The 21,143-nt window shown below is 49.2% G+C and overlaps 2 protein-coding genes across 2 annotated transcripts; one reads left to right on the top strand and one right to left on the bottom strand.

Moving 5' to 3' along the window:
* Positions 1-5,794: 5,794 nt before the first annotated feature.
* LOC115386254 (fatty-acid amide hydrolase 2-A-like) lies at positions 5,795-17,179 on the top strand. The gene is made up of 11 exons (XM_030088489.1): positions 5,795-6,069; positions 11,111-11,193; positions 11,562-11,698; positions 11,772-11,981; positions 14,996-15,115; positions 15,213-15,348; positions 15,512-15,629; positions 15,706-15,825; positions 16,360-16,471; positions 16,547-16,735; positions 16,828-17,179. The coding sequence occupies exons 1-11, from the start codon at positions 5,878-5,880 to the stop codon at positions 17,004-17,006; spliced, it is 1,596 nt and encodes a 531-aa protein (XP_029944349.1). The 5' UTR covers positions 5,795-5,877; the 3' UTR covers positions 17,007-17,179.
* On the bottom strand, positions 17,068-20,910 carry nelfa (negative elongation factor complex member A). The gene is made up of 11 exons (XM_030088487.1): positions 20,686-20,910; positions 19,724-19,895; positions 19,445-19,606; positions 19,255-19,344; positions 19,043-19,170; positions 18,900-18,969; positions 18,728-18,816; positions 18,538-18,646; positions 18,116-18,447; positions 17,922-18,021; positions 17,068-17,837 (listed from the first exon to the last, which is right to left on the bottom strand). The coding sequence occupies exons 1-11, from the start codon at positions 20,893-20,895 to the stop codon at positions 17,653-17,655; spliced, it is 1,647 nt and encodes a 548-aa protein (XP_029944347.1). The 5' UTR covers positions 20,896-20,910; the 3' UTR covers positions 17,068-17,652.
* Between the last annotated feature and the right edge of the window lie 233 nt (positions 20,911-21,143).

The following is a 21,143-nucleotide window of genomic DNA, read 5'->3' as shown; positions in this document are numbered from 1 at the left end:
AAAGGATGAAAAAATGATTGAACATCTACCGGAAGTTTCCAAACGGAACTGTCCGGCGTCCCAGTCGCGTCACGAAAACACTGCTGCGAACGGACACCGCGTCTGTACAGGAGGGCTGGAGACAGGTTGCCGGTGCGAATGCCGCGGGGTTCCCCTGCTCCTGAGCATGGCGCGGTTCAGAGGAGGCTTTAAGAACAAGAAGAGAGGAAAACAACCGAGAAGGAAACGAAACAGAAGACGAACTCTAAAGACTCCGGCGTCCCGGCTCCTCCGTGACCTCTGACCTTCCCGGCGAGTGGAGTTTAAATATAAAAATAAATTTAAAAAGAAACGATACTGCAGGAAAAAAAAATGTGAAAGTGTTATTTTCAGAAAAAAGATTTGTTCAAAGAAATCCTAATTTCAGATATAAACTATCAACTATTTTAGCATTTAAAAAAAGAAATGACAAAAACTAATGTTTAAACAAGGAAAACATGTTCAAGCGAAGCTGTTTTTTTTCCAAGTTGAAATTTATTTTAAATGTTCAGAAAAAATGGTTTTAAAGTGAAAAAATTCACATAATGGGAGAAAAATGTAGGGAAAAAAAAGTACAAGACAAAATGTTCAGAAAACAGTAAAAAAGAAAAACAGAATTTTACAATCCTGTGCATAACCTGTAAACATTCAGAAATAAAACATGTAGAAAATATTTTTTATTTTAATTATGAAACAAAAGTATTGAGATTAGCCAAGTCGCCACAAAATTAAAATATTGGAAAGAAGCTCAAAATGTAAAAAAAAAAAAAAAGTCAACTGTGCAACTTAGTTTTTCTGTATTAAAATAAAAATGTGAGAATTCAGACTCTTTCCTCCCCCTGATGTTTCGTCCTCAGTTTAGATGCAGCTGCTAAATCAGAGTGTTTTTACACTGTGAGCTGCTAACAGGTAACAAAGGTGTCATTATTCTCCCGCTTACCTCCGTGAGAGCGTGCAGCTGCCCCTCGTGAACACACACCTGCCGGAGGAGCAAACACACCGTCACAACACATCGGAGGAGGAGCCGCCGGTACCTGAGTATGTTGGGGTGAGACATCCGGTTCATGAGCTGGACCTCCCTGAGCATGTTGGCTTTGTTACTGGCCAGGATGTTCATCTTCAGAGCCATGACCTGCCCCGAGACGCGATGCTGCACCTGCAGACGCATAAACACCCGTCGACCCGGTCAATCAGAGGGAAAAAACACCCGAGAGCCATAAAGCTCCCGGCCGGGTGTCAAATCACGGCGTTATCGCCACGTAGAGCCATAAAGCTGGAGCTGAGTAACGCCTGGAGGCCGGCCGGCCGGCGAGGGTCGTCCGGTATGGTAACCATGGCGAGCAGACATGAAGCCCACCCCCACGTGCGGGCGGCACGGTCGCTTGGCGAGCAGGAGCTCCATTTGCAGCGAGAAGCATGCGAGCTACAGACGAGCGCTGAATACACACACACACAGAAACACCTCTGACTTCCTCACTGAGTGCGAGTGTGTGTGAGTGTGTGCGTGGTGAGAAAGTCCAACACTGTTCCACATGTTTCTTTCATTCAATGGAGAGAAGATGAAGATGATTACCTGAGTGACTCTGGAACAGAAGTTCAGAGCTCTAATGAAGTCAAGTTGTTTTCAAACAAAGAAAACTGAACTAATTCTGTCAAAAATGGCCATTCGGCCGTTTTCTAAACTTCCTAGTTTTCTCCTCTACCAGGCGCCGTTTTCACTCACAGCATCCCTGCATTCAGGGCTGAGAGTCGGGTTTCCTCCACATGTGCCAGAACTACCTGTCCAGTGTCGGCTTACACACCAAAACACACACACACACACACACACACACATGCACACACCGTCTTACACAACACACAGGTCACTGCTAGCACCCCGTCCTCCGCTCTGAGCGGCGCCGGTTTGATTCCCGGTGGCCTTTAGCTGAAAGACGCCATAAACTCCGACTCTAATTGAAAATGTTCAGCGGAGCAAACGGACGCCGACTGATTCACAACTCGTCCTGAATCAGGAGACCGCGACCTTTAAAAAGCAGATCCGCTCAAGTGAAGGTTATGTGAGGCCACAGCAGAGGCTGCTCCATCGCAAGCCGCCTCGTAAACATCCAAACATCGTCCACATTGATTCCTCTAAAGGGGAAAAGGAGGCTGTACAGGCAGAAGGTCTGGTCGAGTCCAGAGGATGACGCCATCAAGTACAAAAACTTGAGTCATTTCATTTCTTAAGAGAGCCTCTGCTGTCTTGAACGTATTCACTGAAGAAAACGTTGATTTAGTCAAAGAAATCAGCACTGAGAGTCAAAGGCTCTCCAGAAAGCTCAATGTTTTGTTTTCTGAAAATATTTTATTAATCAAATCTTTTTAAGAAATATACTTGGAGCTTCAGAGGAGTTTCACACCGAAGAGAAAACTAATTTATAACACTAAATTCTATTTGGCTGCTTTTATAAAAGTCGATACTTTAACAGGAACTACCGTATATCGGTTGCAGATTATAGATCAGAGATTGGGAACTCTGACCATGATGGGGTGAAAAATTTAAAAAATTACGTTAGAGTTTAAGGACAGGCGACTGAAGCAACTGATGACCCATTAAAAGCTCAGTGAACCAGATGCACAGGGCCGATAATTCAACAAATCATAAAACCCTGTGTGCTTCTGATGAGACCATCCCCATCCTCCCATCACCGGAAGCCGCCTCGGACCAGGAGGTTCTGTCAGGACGTGTGGATGTGGTCCACATCCTCCACATGCACGAGGCAGAGGGAGCGCGCTGGCTCTGCAGGACTGTCATGTTATCATGTGTTCAGAGATAACCGGCCGATGCAGCCACACATCACCTCCCGTTGTCATTCACCGCACTTTGCACACACACGTGCGCACACACACGCACACACCGGCGTTATAACTGATGCAATCAGCGGGACTGTATTTACAGGTTAGCGGTCGCCCGGGTCACATTGAGGAGGGGGCGGAGGGCGGAGGGCGGAGGGTGGAGGTGTCCTGGAGAGAAGAGCCCGGACGGGCTGAAGCGCAGCCTGCGGGAGGATCGAGCTCGCGCACCGATCTCCCCACAGCCGGACTGCGGCGTGTAAATTATGGATGGAGTTTTCATGGAGTCCGCGCACGCACGCACGCAAGCAAGCGCCACACATCGGCGGAAAACGCTGACGCATGACTGCACCGACGCGGACCGAGGCTCGCGCCCCGGCGGCCGCCCTGCTGCACGAGCACGGAGGCTGGGACTCACCTGGCCTTCCCCGGGAAACGCGAGCCTCCGACGGGGCCTGGGTCGAGCCGCGCGGCGTCCGGTTAGCGAGCGCCGTTTCCTGCCGGAGCGCTCCGGGCCGCGCTGGGCGGGCCGGGGACCGGGATCCGGCCCGGGTCCTGCTGGTGCTGCGTCGCCTCGCAGCCGGCCGGCTCAGCTGCGCGCGGAGCGAAGCGAAGAGGAGACCTCTGCTGCGCTTTAACGGAGGGAGGGGGGCGGGGCGGGCGGGGAGGGGCGGGGCCTCACGTGATCACCGCCAAACAGGCACCTGTGGGGGCTCCTGCAGGGCCCGCCTGATACTTAAAGGGCAACTCCGGTTTTTTGACACCTGGACCTTATTTCTAGGTGTGTGCATGCTCATATACTCACTCAGACAAACATCGTGCAGCTCGGAGTCCTTCAGAAGTTATTTAGATCCAAACGATGTAGCCGCACTAGCGGGGGTGCCACAGCAATGGAGCGTTAGCGCTGGACATAATCTCTGCAAAGTCGCGCATTTCGTGTTGCTGCATCGTGTTGTCAGACATGACAACGTCCACGGTCCGCATTTATAACAGCGCTCACAGACGTCTGCAGCTTTTTGCGTAGTTTAATTAGGCGGAGTGTACCAGCGTATTTTGATGTCAAATTGCGTACCTGCTACGCAAAATGCGTACAGGTTGGCAGGTCTGTAATTCGTGGGAACGAATTAGTAATTCGTGCGCACGATTTAATTATTTCGAGGGAACGAATTAGTAATTCGTGGCCACAATTTAATTTTTTTTTTTTTACCATGTCATTTCCGGGGCTCTGTAATCTATGACTTTTACAGTGAATTAATTAGTTAAAAATTTGATACATACCGTAGGCATCAATTGAATCTTTTTAAAAAATTCCTGATTTATATCTACATTTACTGACCATACTGAATCTTTTATTCATTCGTTTTTAGTGATTAAGATGCTTTAATAGCTGATATTTTATACAGATAAACTGAATCACAAGTATTTTATTTACAGCAGAGTTCAGTGACTTTAAAATGGAACTATGAGTACTACATGAGGACAGTTTAAGAAAAAAAAACATAAAGAGAGTAGATATTTAGAGTAACGTGAGTATTAGTCTTGTTTTCACTATGAGTCTCTCAGATGTTATGTGAGCATGCCTTCAGACACGGTGGCGTTAGTTCCATAAAAACTTTATATTGTCATAAATCAAATTAAAAACGGACAGCAGGTTGTAACAGGACAGACTGAGGAGATGGAATGAGTGAAGCGGGTCTGAACATCCAGTGAAAACGGTTGAATAACGTGAGAAATAGCTGACTTAAAGGTGCTGTAGGCAGGATTTTGTTAGTCAATGCTAATTTTTCTGTTTTCTTTGGATTAAATGTTAGAGTATCCATTGATAATCCTTTACGAGTGTAGCATAATTGCACTAGTGCGAGGGCGCAGCGTTTCCATCTGTCTCTGTTATGAGCTGAAAAGGAATCTCGACAGCTCCAGGTATCTTCGACCAATCAGAAGAGCCCATGAGGCTCTAGCCGTGATTGGTTGAGGGGCGTTCGTCGCGTGTTCTTGTGGGAGGGGCTTAACATGGTAAGGGCGTGATGTCAGAGAAAACAGGACAGAATTGACTGTGCTGGGTTTCAAATCGCCATCTTCGATGGGTCAAACGGCCATCTTGCTTAGGAAACTGTAAGCAAGATGGCGGAGATGCGGAATCCTGCCTACAGCACCTTTAATGTGTACTGATTTCTAATGTGTGATTTCTGTGAATATAATAGTTACTGTTTAGCTTGGAGGCAAACTCAGGTCACCGGAAAGCTCCCAATAATAAACCGAACGGCTTCCGGTTATTACTTTCAAAATAAAACTCAGTTGATTCCGCAACGCTAAATTCACAAGGAGTGCATAAAGATGCAAAATTAAGATCCAGGGTGCAATTTGACTTAGTGTGGGACAAATTATCACAGTTATCTTAAAATAACCACAAATCTGTGTGTTTGCCTTTTTTGTAGTGTGAAGAATTTTATTTCATTTATATTTTTTGATATAATAAAAATACTTTTTTTATTGGCCATGAAAAAGTTTAAATTTAGGCAGAAAAGGTACACAATCTAGATTAAGGCATGCTTTTTAAAACAAGATCTCTTAATGAAAAAGACAAATCCATTGACATGTCAAAATGTATTTGAGTACAAAAGAATCTAATTTATTTTGAGATTTATTAGATATTGTTCTCATTCCTTTGCTGCTCTTATTTTTATTCTCCACTTGCTTCTACATTTATTTTTATCTCTATATTTTTTTTGGTTTTGTTTATGTGGGAGAAATAAAGTAAAAAAAAAAAAAAAAAAGAAGAACCAGAAAAAGTTATCTATTATGATTTTCTAATTTTGGGAAAATTAATCACAGTCATATTTATTGTAGATCTATTTAAAATAAATAAATAAAAACCCTACCTTTACTTTAGACCGCAAACTTCCGGCGCTCCCCGTCCGCCCAGCGGGAGCTTCACCTCCTCCCTGAGCTCCAGCGGCGGCGACAGCAGCCGCACCGCGGCGCTGACAACTTTCCGGCCTGCGTGCGCCTCTCTTCCCCGGGGAAACCATGGCTCTGAGCCGCGTAGAGAGGCTCCAGGTGTGGCTCTTCAAGGCGCTGACGGGGCTCCTCTTCGCGCTCTTCCGCTTCTTCTCCCCGCGCGGGTCCGCCGCGCTGTCCGGGAAGAGGCTCCCGCCCGTCGGCCACCCGCTGCTGCTCGAGTCGGCGACGCAGCTCGCCCGGAAGATCCGGCGGAAAGAGGTGTGTAACCGGCCGGGGGAGCTCCGCGGCGGCCCGGCGCGGCTCCAGTCGGTGTGTGCGTGGTGATTAATGTGCGTGTGACATCCACAGCAGGCCTGTCAGATCCGTTTAAATCCCTGCACGTGCTTTTAAAAATCAGTTTTAGGCTTTAAATCCCCCACAGCGGGGAACCTTTCAACAAGGACACGTCTGGTTCCAAAACACCCCCAGATGAAAATCACCGTAACACCTGTAGGATGACATGACAGCCTGGACTTCATTCACTGAAACTCTACTCCGTTAACAGGGAAATACAGCCACAAATATTCAAGTTTAAATGCTAATTACTCGTATTTTATTCAATATATCTTTACTGGTAAATGAGTATAACGTAACTAAGAGCACAAAAAAATCACTATGCAAAAACAACTGTAGTCACAGTGATTCACTTGGATTCAAAGTGTGTGGGAACACATGGGACCACAGATTGGGCCACTTTCAGGACCCCAAAACACACATTGGGCCACATTCTGTTCACACAGTGCCTCCGGTCTGCCTTGGAATAAAATATACTGTTATTAATCTGTAGATGCTTCATTAGGATTAATAATTTCCATACAAATAAGAGAATAAACTTTAATCTTAAATGTAGTGTTTTTTAGAGATGTTCCGATACCATTTTTTGCCTCCTGCTACCGATTCTGATACTTTTACTGAGGGTATCGGCCGATACCGAGTACTGATCTGATACCAGTATATTATAAAATAATACCATGCCACGCCTGCATGACTGTCACATTATTATCACTGTGGTGAGGCCTGGCTCAGGTTAAACCCTCTAAAACATGAATCAATACAGCAAATTCAAGCCATTTATTTTTAAATAGAACAGTATAAAAACAGCAGTGCAAATACAATTGAACTAAATCAATCTAGGAATAATTACTTTCAATAACTTAAAGTGCAGCCTCAATGTTTTTAAATTAAAGGGAATTTAAAAAGAACAATATATAACAGTAGTGCAAAGACAACTTAAATAAATCTAGGACTATATGTTGTTGCATTTTTAAATTAAAGTGCAGACACAATATTGTAAAATGAAGTCATTTAGATAAAACAGTATAAACAGTAGTGCAACTGTAACTTAATAAACAAATCTAGGTTTTTTTTTTTAATTAGGGTGCAAACATAACATAGTAAAATGAACAGGGCATTTAAAGGTGCTGTAGGCAGGATTCCGCATCTCCGCCATCTTGCTTAGGGTTACCTAAGCAAGATGGCGATTTGACCCATCTAAGATGGCGATTTGAAACCCAGCACAGCCAATCCTGTCCTGTTTTCTCTGACATCACGCCCTAACGAAAGTTAAGCCCCTCCCACAAGAACGTGCGACGAACGCCCCTCGACCAATCACGGTTAGAGCCTCAGGGGCTCTTCTGATTGGTCAAAGATACCTGGAGCTGTCGAGATTCCTTTTCAGCTCAGAACAGAGACAGATGGAAACGCTGCGCCCTCGCAGTAGTGCAATTATGCTACACTCACAGGCGTAATTTACGTAGGGTTGGTGGGTTATGAAAACCCACGGGCCCTCTTGTGGTGAAATCCTGTCCCACCACCACACTGCCGACGATTTTTGTGTTTGTTTGAATCCGAGGCAGAGTGAACGCAGCAGCTGCCTTCTCTCCGGCCAGAGGCGCCGCTACACATAGGGTCCTGAGCTAGCTGAAGGGGGCCTCGAGGGACGGCTGACATCAGTCAATTTCAATGACAAATTAAAGGCGCTACCAGGCGCCAACCTCCGCTCATAAATCATGAAGATAATGCGGAAGTACAAAAAAGCTGTAATTCCGGAGAGATTCCAGCAGGGGGCGATGATGCTGGTTTCAAAAAGATCCCCGGTCTCATTGGAACCCATTCAAAACTGCCGATTTTCAGAGTGCAAATAAACATATAAAGCGCCCGGTTTCAGAACATATTTTGGTCTCTATCACTAGTTTCTATAGCCATGCTGACTTCACCAGACTCTGATTTTCACATAAATCATCTGTTGCTTTTATATTACGAGTTAAAGTTTTGCATAAATCGCCCTATCACAGAGCCTCATCTGTCCACGTGATGCAGTCACGTGATGGGCTGGACCAATCACATTTACATCCGGTTTCAAATATTCAATGTGGAGACGTCCTGCTGGACTCGCTTGTCGTCTTCAGAACGGCGGTTGAGAACTCTGTGGGTGACGTCACAAAAGGTCTGTCCATTTATTTACTGTCTATGGGCGCTACACTAGACGCTGCAATGACATCGTGTCGAAAACCCCCGTATGGGGTCCTTTCCGAGCGCTCACCGGTTTGGCGGATATCAGCGTCGGGAACGTGCCTAATGGGGCCCCACTACTCCCCGGCTTGCATCAAAGCAGGGCCGGTTGCAGGCATAGGCGAACTAGGCGGCCGTCTAGGGCGCAGTGTGGGGGGCGCCGTGGCTGTACAGGGGGCGCACCGACGCTCCGTGTTCCGAGTTAGCACTGCTCTGTGCCGTTCCGCCACTCCGTGCGAGCACCGCACTGTTCGACATCGCTCGGACTTGGACTCGCCAACCCCCCCCCCCCCAGCAACTCTCGGGACCGCATGAAAACCCATGTGGAATAAATCCCAGCTACGCCACTGGCTACACTCCTAAAGGATTATCAATGGATACTCTAACATTTAATCCAAAGAAAACACAGAAAAATTAGCATTGACTAGCAAAATCCTGCCCACAGCACCTTTAAAGGTGCATTGAGGAGTTTGCACGTTTTATGCGAAACAGCGCCCCCTGCAGGCCTTGGGCATAATGCAGCTTAGTGAAAAACTCGTGCCTGTGGCTCCCGTGCATGGAAGAGGGGAACTCCTTCCTCGCTCGTTTAGTAGCGCTCAAGTAAAATGTAAGTTTCTTGTACCTGGTGGAGTCTGTGCTGGAGTTGTGGCAGTGCTGGAAGCCGGTCTTTTCTTACTTCCTGAAGATCCTGCTCAGTTGTTGCTCACTAAGCATCTGGCGGAGTAATGGCAGACAAAGCGAAACTTAAGGAAATCAGGTCAGTGGGAGCGCGCATTACGTCATTCCTTTCAAATTCTCCCCCAAAAAATTGTGGTGCCGGACCGGCACTGCAACTTTCAAGTGACAATTTAGCGCTGTTAGAGGTACTTGTAATGAATATGTCAGGGCACATTGTACACATCATTAAAAATGTGTAACATATTTATGGTGGAAAATAAGTATTTTTAAGGTTGTAAAACTCCTTAAAGCTCGTGTCTGGAGTTTTGAAAGAGAGAGGTTTTTTTTAAATCCAGCGTCTCGAGGCTCCGCCCTCCCTCTGCTTTCATGAGCGACCAAGCCACGCCCCTTTAATTGTGCACGCTATTATCTGTCGGGTGAAAATGAGAGCCTCCGAGTCCTACAGCATCCTCCATGTTTAGCTGTTTACGGTGGATGTTCAGCAGACAGTGGATATATCCGAGGTAAGCGGGGCGGCTGCTGCGTTGCTAACTCACCTCTGCCTGGGCGAGCGGCCGTGCTCTGTGGCTGCGACGCTGCGTGCACACTTTGATTGACAACACGAGAATGCGGAAGCTCGAAATCTATTGGCTGACGCTGACCGGCGCTTTTTCGGATAACATGGGGGTCTATCAGGGCCGGCGAATAGGCTGGGCATCCGGGGCACTTGCCCAGGGCGCCGAGCCATAGGGGGGCGCTTGATGTGACCGTGAGGCGCACCGCCCAAGTAGCGCTGCTGTGACGGCTGTTTGAGCAGCGCACTGCTCGGTTCGCTTGCTCGCGCCCGTCGACAAATATTGCCGACTCCCCCCCCCCCCCCCCCCCCCCTCCCCGCTCAACAACTCTCACGGTGCGACACTACCACGGGGCGTCAGGCTTGCCCAGGGTGCCTGAGAAGCCCGCGCCGGCCCTGGGGTCTATGAGACAAAGGCGGGGCTCATTAATAAATTTTTATATTGCTTTATGCTAATATTATATTGTAGTATCGAACCAGACTGACACATTTAAGCTCTGTTGAAAAATGATACATACGTTGGAAACGAATGGAAACTCCGGACACGAGCTTTAATGCACCTTTAAATAGAACAGTAAAAAAATAGTTCAACAGCAATTTAAAAGATTACTTTCCAAAATGTTATAGTCCAAACCAACCTATGAAGTTACATTCAAAATATAAAAATCCAAAGAGCAGAAGCTGTACTCTAAACATCGGCTAAACGGGGTCCTGAGAGTGGAGATCTGCAGCCAGATTGTCGTGGAGGGATTGTCGTGGGGGTCTTTAACGGGCGCTGTAAGTCTGTCACCTGATCCATTCTTCTTCTTCTCAAGAACAGCAGCTGCAGCAGCGGCACAGCAAAGAGCTGTGTCAGAGCTAACGACCAGCAGATGGCGGTAGTGCAACCAACGGGATGCAAGCTGCCCTAAAACATTACAAAAGAAGAAGAGTCAGCGCTAACGGAGCTAACGGAGCTGACCAGTAAATAGATTACTAATTTAATTATTTATTTAATGACGTGGTGTCGGATTCGTGCCTGGACTCCAGTACTCGCCGATACCGATGCCAGCGTTTTCGGCAGTATCGGCGCAATTTCCGATACTGGTATCGGAATCGGAACATCTCTAGTTTTTTTTAAATTAATAGTTTTACAATTCTTTTTCATTTTTTTCAACATCATTCAACTTTAACAACAGTGTGTTTGGAAGCATTCAAAGAACTGCTGCTGTTTTTAAATCTGCAACATTTCAACTCAGTTTTTAAGTATTTGTATTTTTAAAAATCATTTTAGTATGAATTGTTCTTATGTTTCTCGCTGCTGCTGGGACAACAGCTTCTTTTCCCCACTTCTGCTAGTTTGACCTGTTTTCTGGTTTTGTGTGTGTGTAACTAATCCCAGTGTGTGTGTGTGTGTGTGTGTGTGTGTGTGTGTGTGTGTGTGTGTGTGTGTGTGTGTGTGTGTGTGTGTGTGTGTGTGTGTGTGTGTGTGTGTGTGTGTGTGTGTGTGTGTGTGTGTGTGTGTGTGTGTGTGTGTAGGTGTCCAGTGTGGAGGTGGTGCAAGCTTACATCGACAGGATCCAGGAGGTTAACCCTTTCCTGAATGCAGTCATCAAAGACAGGCAAGGACGGAGCTTCAACTTTAACTCAATCTGCAGTTTTTATTCTCATTTGTATTTACATTCTGTGTTTCACTGGCATTATATTGATATAGTGACACTTTTCGTGCAGTTTGATGCAACTTCCAAAGCTTCCAAAAACCTCTAAATATTCCAAATTTATTGCAAATAAGTTTAAAAATTTGAATTGTTTTTGTTTTATTCATCATTTTAGCTCACAAATCAAAACTACAGTGAAAATATATAAAATAAAATCAAGTGTTTGAACAATTAGATATAAAAATAATGCTTGAAACCTTCCAGTTTATGAGTGTAGAAATAATTAACTTAGAAAACGCTGACAGAGTGATTGACGAATGGATGCTGTGCAGGTTTGCCGCGGCGCTCCAGGAGGCCGCTCAGGTGGACAAGCTGATTGAGGAGGAGACGGGCGGCGAGGACATCCTGGAGGACCGCCTCCCCTTCCTGGGCGTCCCCCTGTCTGTCAAAGAGTCCTTCTCCCTGCAGGGTAACGCTCCCCCGGGTTTACTGATCGTTCTGCGCCGCCCGTGTCTCCGTACTGACGGCGTCCCGTCCCGCAGGCATGCCCTTCGCCACCGGGCTGGTCTCCAGGCGGGGGGTCGTGGCCACGGTGGACGCCCCGCCGGTGGCGCTGCTGAAGAGAGCGGGCGCCATCCCCATGGGCGTCACCAACACCAGCGAGCTGTGCAGGTGGATGGAGTCGCACAACCACCTGCACGGCGTCACCAACAACCCGTACGACCTGGAGAGGATCCCCGGCGGCAGCTCAGGTTCACACAACGCACAAATCCAGCCACTGTCAGTCTCAGGCATCTTCTCACTTCTTGATGTCGCTGTTATTTAAAACAGGAACTTCAGTGTTTTCTGGTTAGGTGTTTTATTTTTAAGCTTTCGTGGATAGAGCAAATATTATCAAGTTGAAAATGATTAGTTTTTATCTAGCGTCCCCGATTTAAAATAAAGTAAATTTTTTCCAAAATTCTGCAAAAAAATGTTAAATTTCTAACCTAAAAAACTATTAAATAACTTCAGTCCTGATCAAAACTATTGAATATCAAATAGTGGGATTTAAATGCTAATACAAACTTTAATAAAAATTCTATTTTCCATTAAACCTGCATTAAAGCTAGGGTTGGCGATCTTGGAAAACTAGCGTTAGCATCTAGCGTCTCCCCAAGGCTCCGCCTAGCTAGCTCCACCCAGCTCCCATATGGAGATAATTTTGTGTCTTTATTATTCAATCAATCAAAAAAGGTTTTGCAAACAAAAAAGAGAGTTGAGACCAAAAAACATAAAGTTGCAATCAAAAAATAAAAGTTCAATCAAATAGAATAAATCTGAGAACAAAATTATTTAAGTGGCAACCCCACCAATTTTTTTTGACATCAAAACAGAGAAAAACTTTGGTTTTGAATTGTGAAGTTTTGCTTGCAAGCTCAAAAGTTTTGGTTTTGAATTTGTTTACTGTCAGAAAGTTTAAATGTTCTAGTATAGACGAGGGGAACATACGTAGTTTGACATCATTTTCTTATCATTTACCCCGTATTTGATAATAATTTAGCTCATTCATATGTGTTTTTTCTTTTTTTTACGTTTCACTCCAGAGAGAAACAGTATAGAAATAAGTTATAGCAATCTGTGACGGACAAGCTACTTTTTAAAAAAAATCATCATTTTTTGTCCCCAGATTGAATGGTTTGGACCAGAATTAAAATGCATTGATTAGGAAAAAGTTTCATTATACGTCCAAGTCCTCAGAAAGTTGTTTTTGCAATTCTTTCGTGATGGTTAATAATGGAGATGAATTGAAACATTGGGATTATTGCAGGACTGGCGAGATGCAGATGAGTGAACCAGATCTGGGTTTGGGTCTGAATGAAATACAGTTCATCCAGGAGCGATACAGTTATTGAGGAATAACCTCTCGTTTTCTGCACTACTGAGCGTTTCTGTTTCACTGTAGTGAATATATTTCAAAGACATATATTCATGTCTCCAGCTCTGACAGCTGAGAGGGGATTTTTTTTTCAACACCTCAGTAAAACGGAACTGTTCGGCCGATCAGGGAGCTTTATTCTGAGGGTGTGGACAGGTCGGCTCTGAGCTGATCGTCTAGCAGGGCACCGCACACCACAGGATTTGCGATCGGAAATATTAAACATGTTCATTATCTACGATCTCGGCTTCCAACGCCTCCCGAGCGGCTCCGATTGGAAAAAAAAAAAAAACACCTCTCGGAACACACCGCACACTACAGGAAGATCGGACCCGAACTCATTTACATACTCCTGACAATCAGACCTTTGGCATCATTCGGGAGGAGAAAACCGGGACAAAATTCGGCCCATGGTTCGGGCATGGATAACTGCCAATAATCCTGTAATGTCTACTGGCCTTTACCGAATGCGGAAGCAGCAGCAACAGCGCGGAGACAGGCGGTGGAGGAGCGAGGTCAAAGCGACCAATAGGAGCTCTTCTCTCTTCCACTAGTGTTGGCCCCGCCCATTGGGTTCAGTCAGATTCGCAAGCAAAACTTTTGGATTCGTAACCAAAACTTTTGGATTTGCAACCAAAACTTTTTAATTCAAAACCAAAACCTTTGAGCTTGCAAGCAAAACTTCACAATTCAAAACCAAAGTTTTTTTCTGTTTTGATGTCAAAAAAATTTGGTGGGGTTGCCACTTAAATAATTTTGTTCTCAGATTTATTCTATTTGATTGAACTTTTATTTTTTGATTGCAACTTTATGTTTTTTGGTCTCAACTCTCTTTTTTGTTTGCAAAACCTTTTTTGATTGATTGAATAATAAAGACACAAAATTATCTCCATACTCCCACCCCATTGGAGGAGCTCCCGTTGGCAGCGGAGACGCGGAGACGTTCGCGGCGCATGCGGTGCGTTCCTGGCGTAACCTGTCCTCAGCGCTTCGTTTCTTCGTTTTTCTTTATTTGCACTACGCCAAGTTATGGCGCACTGAATGGTGAGTAAACCTCCAAACATTCGTCTCCGCCATTCTGCAACGACGCTCCGTCCTTCTACGCGCGCACTGAACCAGGGTCAGTGCACGCGTACATGTACGCGCAGGGGGCAGGTCGAACGCCGAAGGGATTTGATTGGTTTAAAAAAAAGGTGTCCCCTCAACACTATTGGTTGCTGTTTGTCCCGCTTTACTCCTGCTGTAGATAGCGGATATTTTCCAAACTACTTTAAAAACACGCCATGAATTGCTTCCCATCGGGTCATAAAGATCATTTTAACCAGTATTTAAAAAAATGTATCTCATTCAAATCGCCAACCCCAGCTTTAATATTATCATATATTTATTGATTTTATATTAGTCTGGAATCTGTCAGATAAGCAAATTTGACTGTGATGTATTATTATTATCAGCCTTGATATATAATATTTTAAAAATTTCCACAGATGGAAAAAAAAATGAAATTAAACCACATTGAATCATAAATTCTGTAATATTTACTTCATGCAGCTGAAATCAATCATTTCTCCTTTAAATATCTGGATGCTTCATATAACATGAGCGTCAGGACGATGGAAAATTGAAGAAGCAAAATAAATCCAGTGTCTGATAAATGTCATGTGATTCATTTTCATTCAGTGTTTCTAATACCGGCGTTCAGATTCCATGTTGATGTCTTTCAAAGCAGCTTCCTGCTAAAGTTTAAAACTTCCCGGACTTTCTTTTGTCCACTTTTACAAAGAAAGGTTTGCTTATTAGAGAGAGTTCAGCTTCATTTTCCGCCCGCCTGCCTGTTGATGTCCTCAGGGGGGGAGGGCAGCATCCTGGGGGCGGCAGGCGCCGTCATCGGCGTGGGCTCCGACATCGGCGGCAGCATCCGGATGCCCTGCTTCTTCAACGGGATCTTCGGACATAAAACCACTCCAGGTGAGACAGTCTGACAGCTTCCTGTAAACCTCTGGGATTTGGTGCTGAGAGAGAGAGAGAGAGAAGGGAGTGGGTCTAACCTCCGCCGGTCCTGCAGGCGTCGTCTCCCATGACAACCAGCACCCGCAGTTCTCCGGCCGGCAGGAGGAGTACGTCAGCACCGGGCCCATGTGCCGCTACGCCGAGGACCTGCTGCCCATGCTGAGGATCATGGCCGGGCCCAAAGCCAGCATGTGAGACACCAGCCGGCCGGAGCCGCTCCAGATGTGTGATGTGTGAACTTTGACCTCTGGGGGAAGTGTTTCTGAGGGCCCGGGAGTCGGGCGATGTGTGTTTTCCAGGACTTTGCTCTGGTTCTGAGGCGCGGTTAGTCATTAATGAACTGTCTGCTTCCAGGCTGTCGCTGGACGCCGAGGTGGACCTGAAGAAGCTGCGGTTCTTCACCATCCCTCACGACGGCGGCTCGCCGTTCACCAGCCCGGTCAGCCGGGAGCTCATCGACGCCCAGAGGAAGGTGCGTCGAGGTCTTCCTCCCAACCTCCACCTCTGGAGCGTTGCCGGGTCTGATCGCTCCGTCCGACTCCCCGCAGGTGGCGGAGCGTCTGGAGGCCGACCTCGGCGTGGAGGTCAGGGAAGTGCGGCTCCCAGAGCTTCGCTATGGCTTCCCCATCTGGGACACCTACATCACTCTCCGAGACAACGACGGAAAGGTGAGTGTGTGTGGAGGAGTTCCAGGCTGTTCAGTAAACACTCCTCCCTCCCTCCGTAGAGACGTTTCACAATGAGGGAGCAGCTCCGTCTTAGTGGCTCCACCTATTGTAGTCTGCTTTCCACAAATACTTCACTAATCTGTTTAGCTGTGCGCAGCATAACACACACACACACACACTCACACACACACCCCCTCTGGTTGGAGTGTCTTGACTCTTTCTGGTAACTTATTTCCAGACAGCTGCGTGCAGCGTGGAGTTTTTCCACATAATCCTTTCACCCGATTCTAATCTTTAACGCAGAAAGAGCAACACATGTTTCTGTCTTATGGGGGGGAAGTGCATCAACCTCCAGTCGCTCAGTAACTTTGGGTTTCTGTTATAAACAAGATGAAGAAACTATTGCGGTGAAAACCTCCAATCATTCTCTGACTCGCTGCTCTTTCAGGACACGCTCATTCCTTCTGAAGGAAAAGACAATTGAGGGTTAATGTTTGTGTGTGTGTGTTTGTGTGTGTGTGTTTGTGTGCTCAGCCTCCGCGGCCGTTCGCCGAGCTGATGGGTGACTCGGGGCCCCCAGCGTGGCCCCTGTGGGAGCTGCTCAAGTGGCTGGTGGGGCGGTCGGAGCACACCATGGCCGCCATTGGTACGGTGGCTGTCCCGCCGCCGTGTGTGTGGCCGCTCTGGGGCGACGCCAATGCTGTGTGTGTGTGTGTTTCAGGCCTGGCCCTGATGGAGAGGACCCACCACTCCAAACCAGCGCCCTTCATCATCCAGCAGAAGGAGAAGCTGCAGAGGGAGGTGGAGGAGCTGCTGGGGACGGACGGCGTCTTCCTTTACCCGTCTCACCCCCGGGTGGCGCCCAGACACCACCACCCGCTCTTCAGGCCCTTTGACTTCGTCTACACAGGTCAGGGGTCAAAGGTCCGGATCCGATCCCGTTCCTCCTCACCCTCTCTGTGAACTTGACGGGTATTTTTCCCCCTCCTCCTCGTCTGGCAGGCATCATCAGCATCCTGGGGCTGCCGGTTACCCAGTGTCCCCTGGGGCTGGGGGAGGAGGGGCTGCCCCTGGGCGTGCAGGTGGTCGCCGGGAGGCTGCAGGACCACCTGAGCCTGGCGGTGGCGCTGTACCTGGAGAAGACGTTCGGCGGCTGGAGGGAGCCTGGAGGGAAGCCGTGACCGCAGCGCCGCCGCCGCCCGTTAAACTGTGTTTGCACTATGGAGGAATCCGTCCCATCAGTCCAGTGTGATTCGTTTATTTTCAAGTGAGGAAAAGCTTTAAAAATGTACATTATTTTTAATTTCTAATAATTAAGCCAATAAAAGAAAAACAATGAAGTTTGTCATCTGGTGTCATTCTGAACGCGAGAGAAGAAACAAAACCACGTGTTGAGTCTGTCGTCACTTTATTTTTCTTCCCTTCTTTTGAAAAAAGGATGAAAAAATGATTGAACATCTACCGGAAGGCTCCCAACGGAACTATCCGGCGTCCCAGTCGCGTCACCAAAACACTGCTGCGAACGGACGCCGCGTCTGTACAGGAGGGCTGGAGACAAGTTGCCGGTGCGAACGCCGCGGGGTTCCCCTGCTCCTGAGCATGGCGCGGTTCAGAGGAGGCTTAAAAAACAACAAGAGAGGAAAACAACCGAGAAGGAAACGAAACAGAAGACGAGCTCTAAAGACTCCGGCGTCCCGGCTCCTCCGTGACCTCTGACCTTCCCGGTGCCCCGTTTGGCCCGGATGCGAATACTTGTTTTTCTGCGTGTAAACGTGTGGATCTGTGAGCGTCGTGGGGGAGGCGGCGGCGTCCGGCGGCAGCGCCGCCTCACGAGGTGTTGGTGATGGGTTTGTACTTCTTGAGCCGGGTCCACTGGCCCGTGGTGTAGTTCATCTCGAACACCGTGTCCACCAGCATGGTGGTGCTGCCCGTGCCGTCCGCCTTGGGCAGCACCTCGGTGTGCTCGCTCAGCTTGATCTGGATGATCTCCCCCTGCTCTGGGCACGGGTTCTCTGAGGGGGGGGAGGGAGGGGACGCCGCTCGGTTATTCAGACAGATAAATATGAGAGATAAGTATCTTCAAGGCCGCCGCTCACCTCTGGATCCGGCCATGAAGCCCAGGATGAGCGCCTTCTCGGGCCGGGTCACCTTGTTGGCGGTCTTGAACATCTCCTGGGCGGCGTACATCTGGTCTCTCTGAAGGGGAGGGGGGGGGGGCAGACGGCGGAGGAGGTCAGCGTCGCGGTCCTGTGCCGCCGTGTGGCGGCAGCGACTCGTCCAGGCGCCTTACCGTGAGCGACAGGTTCTTCTTGGGCTGCGGCTGCGGCGTGGCGGGGGCCGGCGCCGGCGTCGGGGTCTGGGGCGTGCCGGGCGGCTGGGTGGGGGTCTCCGGCTGGGTGGCGGCGGTGGCCGCCGCCGCCGGGCCGTTGCTGGCGGGCGTGGAGACCGGCGTGCTGGGCGACGTGGGCGTGGCGGGGTTGGCGGCGGTGCTGGCGTTGTACATGGGCGTCCTCTGCTTGTACTGGCCCGGGAGGGCGGCGCCGGCACCAGCACCCGCCGTGGCCGACTCCTCCGGCTGGCGGGCCGCCTGCAGCGGGTCCCGGCCGGAGCCGCCGGCGTTGGCTTGACGGGAGGAGAACGGACGGGTCTGGATCAGTGGTGGGAGGGGAGGGGCGGCGGCAGCCGCGTGCGACGGCGGGGGGCGGGGCTCACCTGGCTGCGCCTCTGAGCTGGGAATGTAGGAGGAGGAGGGAACCATGCTGGGCGTGGCCGGGAGGTAGCTGGTGGAGGGGAGGGGGTTCTCGTTCAGCGCCCCCAGTTTCTGAGGAGAGAAAACGGCGAGAGAGTCTCGTATCGGCTTTCTGAACAATCCGTCTACAGACGACAGGCTGGGGTTAAATACCTGCGCAGAGACGAGGCCGGCGGCGTAGTCGGGCGTCGTGTTCTCCACCACCGCTTCCTCTTTCGCCGCTTTCTCTCCAGCCTCCGGTTCTTCATTGGGAGGGAAGAAAAACAAAAGCAAACGTCAGCACGCAATCTTTAGGAAACCTCAAAATCCAGTGAAATCAACAAACCCAGGATCTTCCTCTTCCTCTTGGCCTCTCTTCCTCCTCCGACGGCGTCCAGCTCGGAGATGTCTAACAGCTGAGAGGAGACGTCGGCTTCAGTCACCGAGTCGGGAGCAGCATGCGGACGGACGAATGGCGGCGCCACTCACCTTCACTCCTCTCTCTTTGCGCAGCGGCGTCCGCGGGGGGGCGATGGGCGTGCGGTTACTGGGGGGGCTGAACATGCTGGGGGTGGGCGGGCTGCGGAACGGCGCTTTAGGAATCCCTTTGAGAGGAGCTGCGGGGCAAAAACGGCCAAATCCATCAGCGTGACACTCAGGAGGCGGCACGAGCGTGGAGAGAGGGAATGCGTAAAACTCACTTGTCGTGTCGATCTTTTTCACCAATCCTCTCCCTTTGGCGTGAAAAGGCACTCCGGCGGTCTTCTTCAGCTGCTGGGCCGTCTCTGTGGCTGAAACGCAAACACACCGTCAGTCAGCCGTTTCACACTGAACGAAACCGAAACAAGCAAATCGCCTCTTCTCAGCCGGAGCGCCAAGAGGGGAACGTACACTTCTGGAGCAGCTCGGCTCGCAGGGTGGCACTCTTGGGCTTCCTCTTGAGCTGGAAATGTTTGACAGGGGGAGTCAGCGGTCCCACCAGGGTGGTCAGCGCACTCTTGTTCAGGTACTGGCACTCCAGAGGAAGCATGGTGGACGCCTCACATTCACCGACTGAGGAGGACGAGGAGCGACAGGATCACGCACTCGTTTCCACACAACTCTCAAACCTCACAGTTTCAAACACCACGTCGAGTCAAATCCTCCCAGAACCCAAAAGACGTTCTCCACCTTTCTCCCTGAGCTCTCCCAGAATGTCCTGCACGTTTGGGTTCTGCTCCTCCAGGTCCAGGTTGAGCGAGCCCGTCTCCGGGAAGGACTTGAGGATGTCGGCCACCATCAGGACCCAGGGCTCGGAGTCCACCGTGGCCAGCTGGATGATCTCCGACAGCGCCTCCTTCATCTGGGGCGGGGAGGGAGCAGAAGGCAGAGAGCTGAGGATTCTGGGACATACACCTAGGATACATAACAACACTCTCTGCCACAGTGGTTTGCGCTCTCCCATCACAGACAGAAGGTTGTGGGTTTAAATACTGGCAGTAAGCGTGCACGGTACTCACACCACTAGCAGTAGATGGTTTTCCACTGCTTGAGCAGCCCTTAGGGAATCTAACCTGTGACCGTCCAGTTGGCCCTAACCACTGTTGCACCATGCGGCCTTGACTTGAACTCACACACTGATGACAGATAAACAATCAGAGTTTGAGCAGCTTCCTGCAGCAGTGGCGGGTAACCGGACACTTCACGTGTGGCACCGGGAGCAGGGACCGCCCTCCCGGCGCCTCCCCCCCCCCCCGTCCTGAGCCCATCCCACAATGTCTGTGCGGGACCCGCCAGGCTCGTGTCGCCCGCCGCAGCTGCTGCTCCGCTCCGCGCGACACATTTCTGAATAACGGGGTGAAACAGTCCGCGGAGTCACGAGACTTCAGGGGAAACTCGGAGAGCGTTGGAGCCGCTGGAAGGAGAAACTGTCGCTCTCATGACCGCCGCTCTCAGCTTCTTCTCGGGCTAACGCTCCAGCGGAGCGACGTTCGCTCCATTTTACAACACAGATACGACTTTTAACAAGTACAACAAAACCCCGCGCGGGTTGATTTGTTCTTTATGCAGCGCAGCAGCCATTTCTGAGTAGTTTGCGAGCCGCGGGAACGAGTTAAAAAGCCGCGAAGCTAACGGCGAAGCTAACAGCCCACCTCGTCCACGGTCCTCCGGGGGAGATGCAGCATCCCGAGCAGCAGCTTGAGCTTCACCGGCGGCGACAGGCTGGAGAAGCACAGCCGAATGTTGTCGATCACGGACACGGTGAGGAGGGAGGCGATGCTCGGGGGCGTCCACAGCTCGTCCGTGGAGCCCAGCTTGTTGTGAAGCCACAGGCCGGTGTCGCTGTCCTTCATCGACGCCATCTTGGAAAAAGAAGTGTTTTGAGTTCGGGCATTTTAACGGGCTACCTAAGAAAACAGCAGTCAGGACCCCGCCCACACCGAGGCGGGGGACATTTTTCACCAGTGAACCACGTTCAGCACAAAAAACACCTCACCTGGAATACAAAGGCCTTTTTTTGTGTTGTTTACGTATTGTCCTGTCAATAAAGTTTTTATACAAATCCTGCACACTGATAACTGACATCAAAGTGCAAAATACTGAACTCATG

Source organism: Salarias fasciatus, chromosome 3, assembly GCF_902148845.1.
Source record: "Salarias fasciatus chromosome 3, fSalaFa1.1, whole genome shotgun sequence".
Classification (NCBI taxonomy): Eukaryota; Metazoa; Chordata; class Actinopteri; order Blenniiformes; family Blenniidae; genus Salarias; species Salarias fasciatus.
Note: the sequence above shows the minus strand (reverse complement) of the source record. Positions and strands in the feature narration are given on the sequence as shown.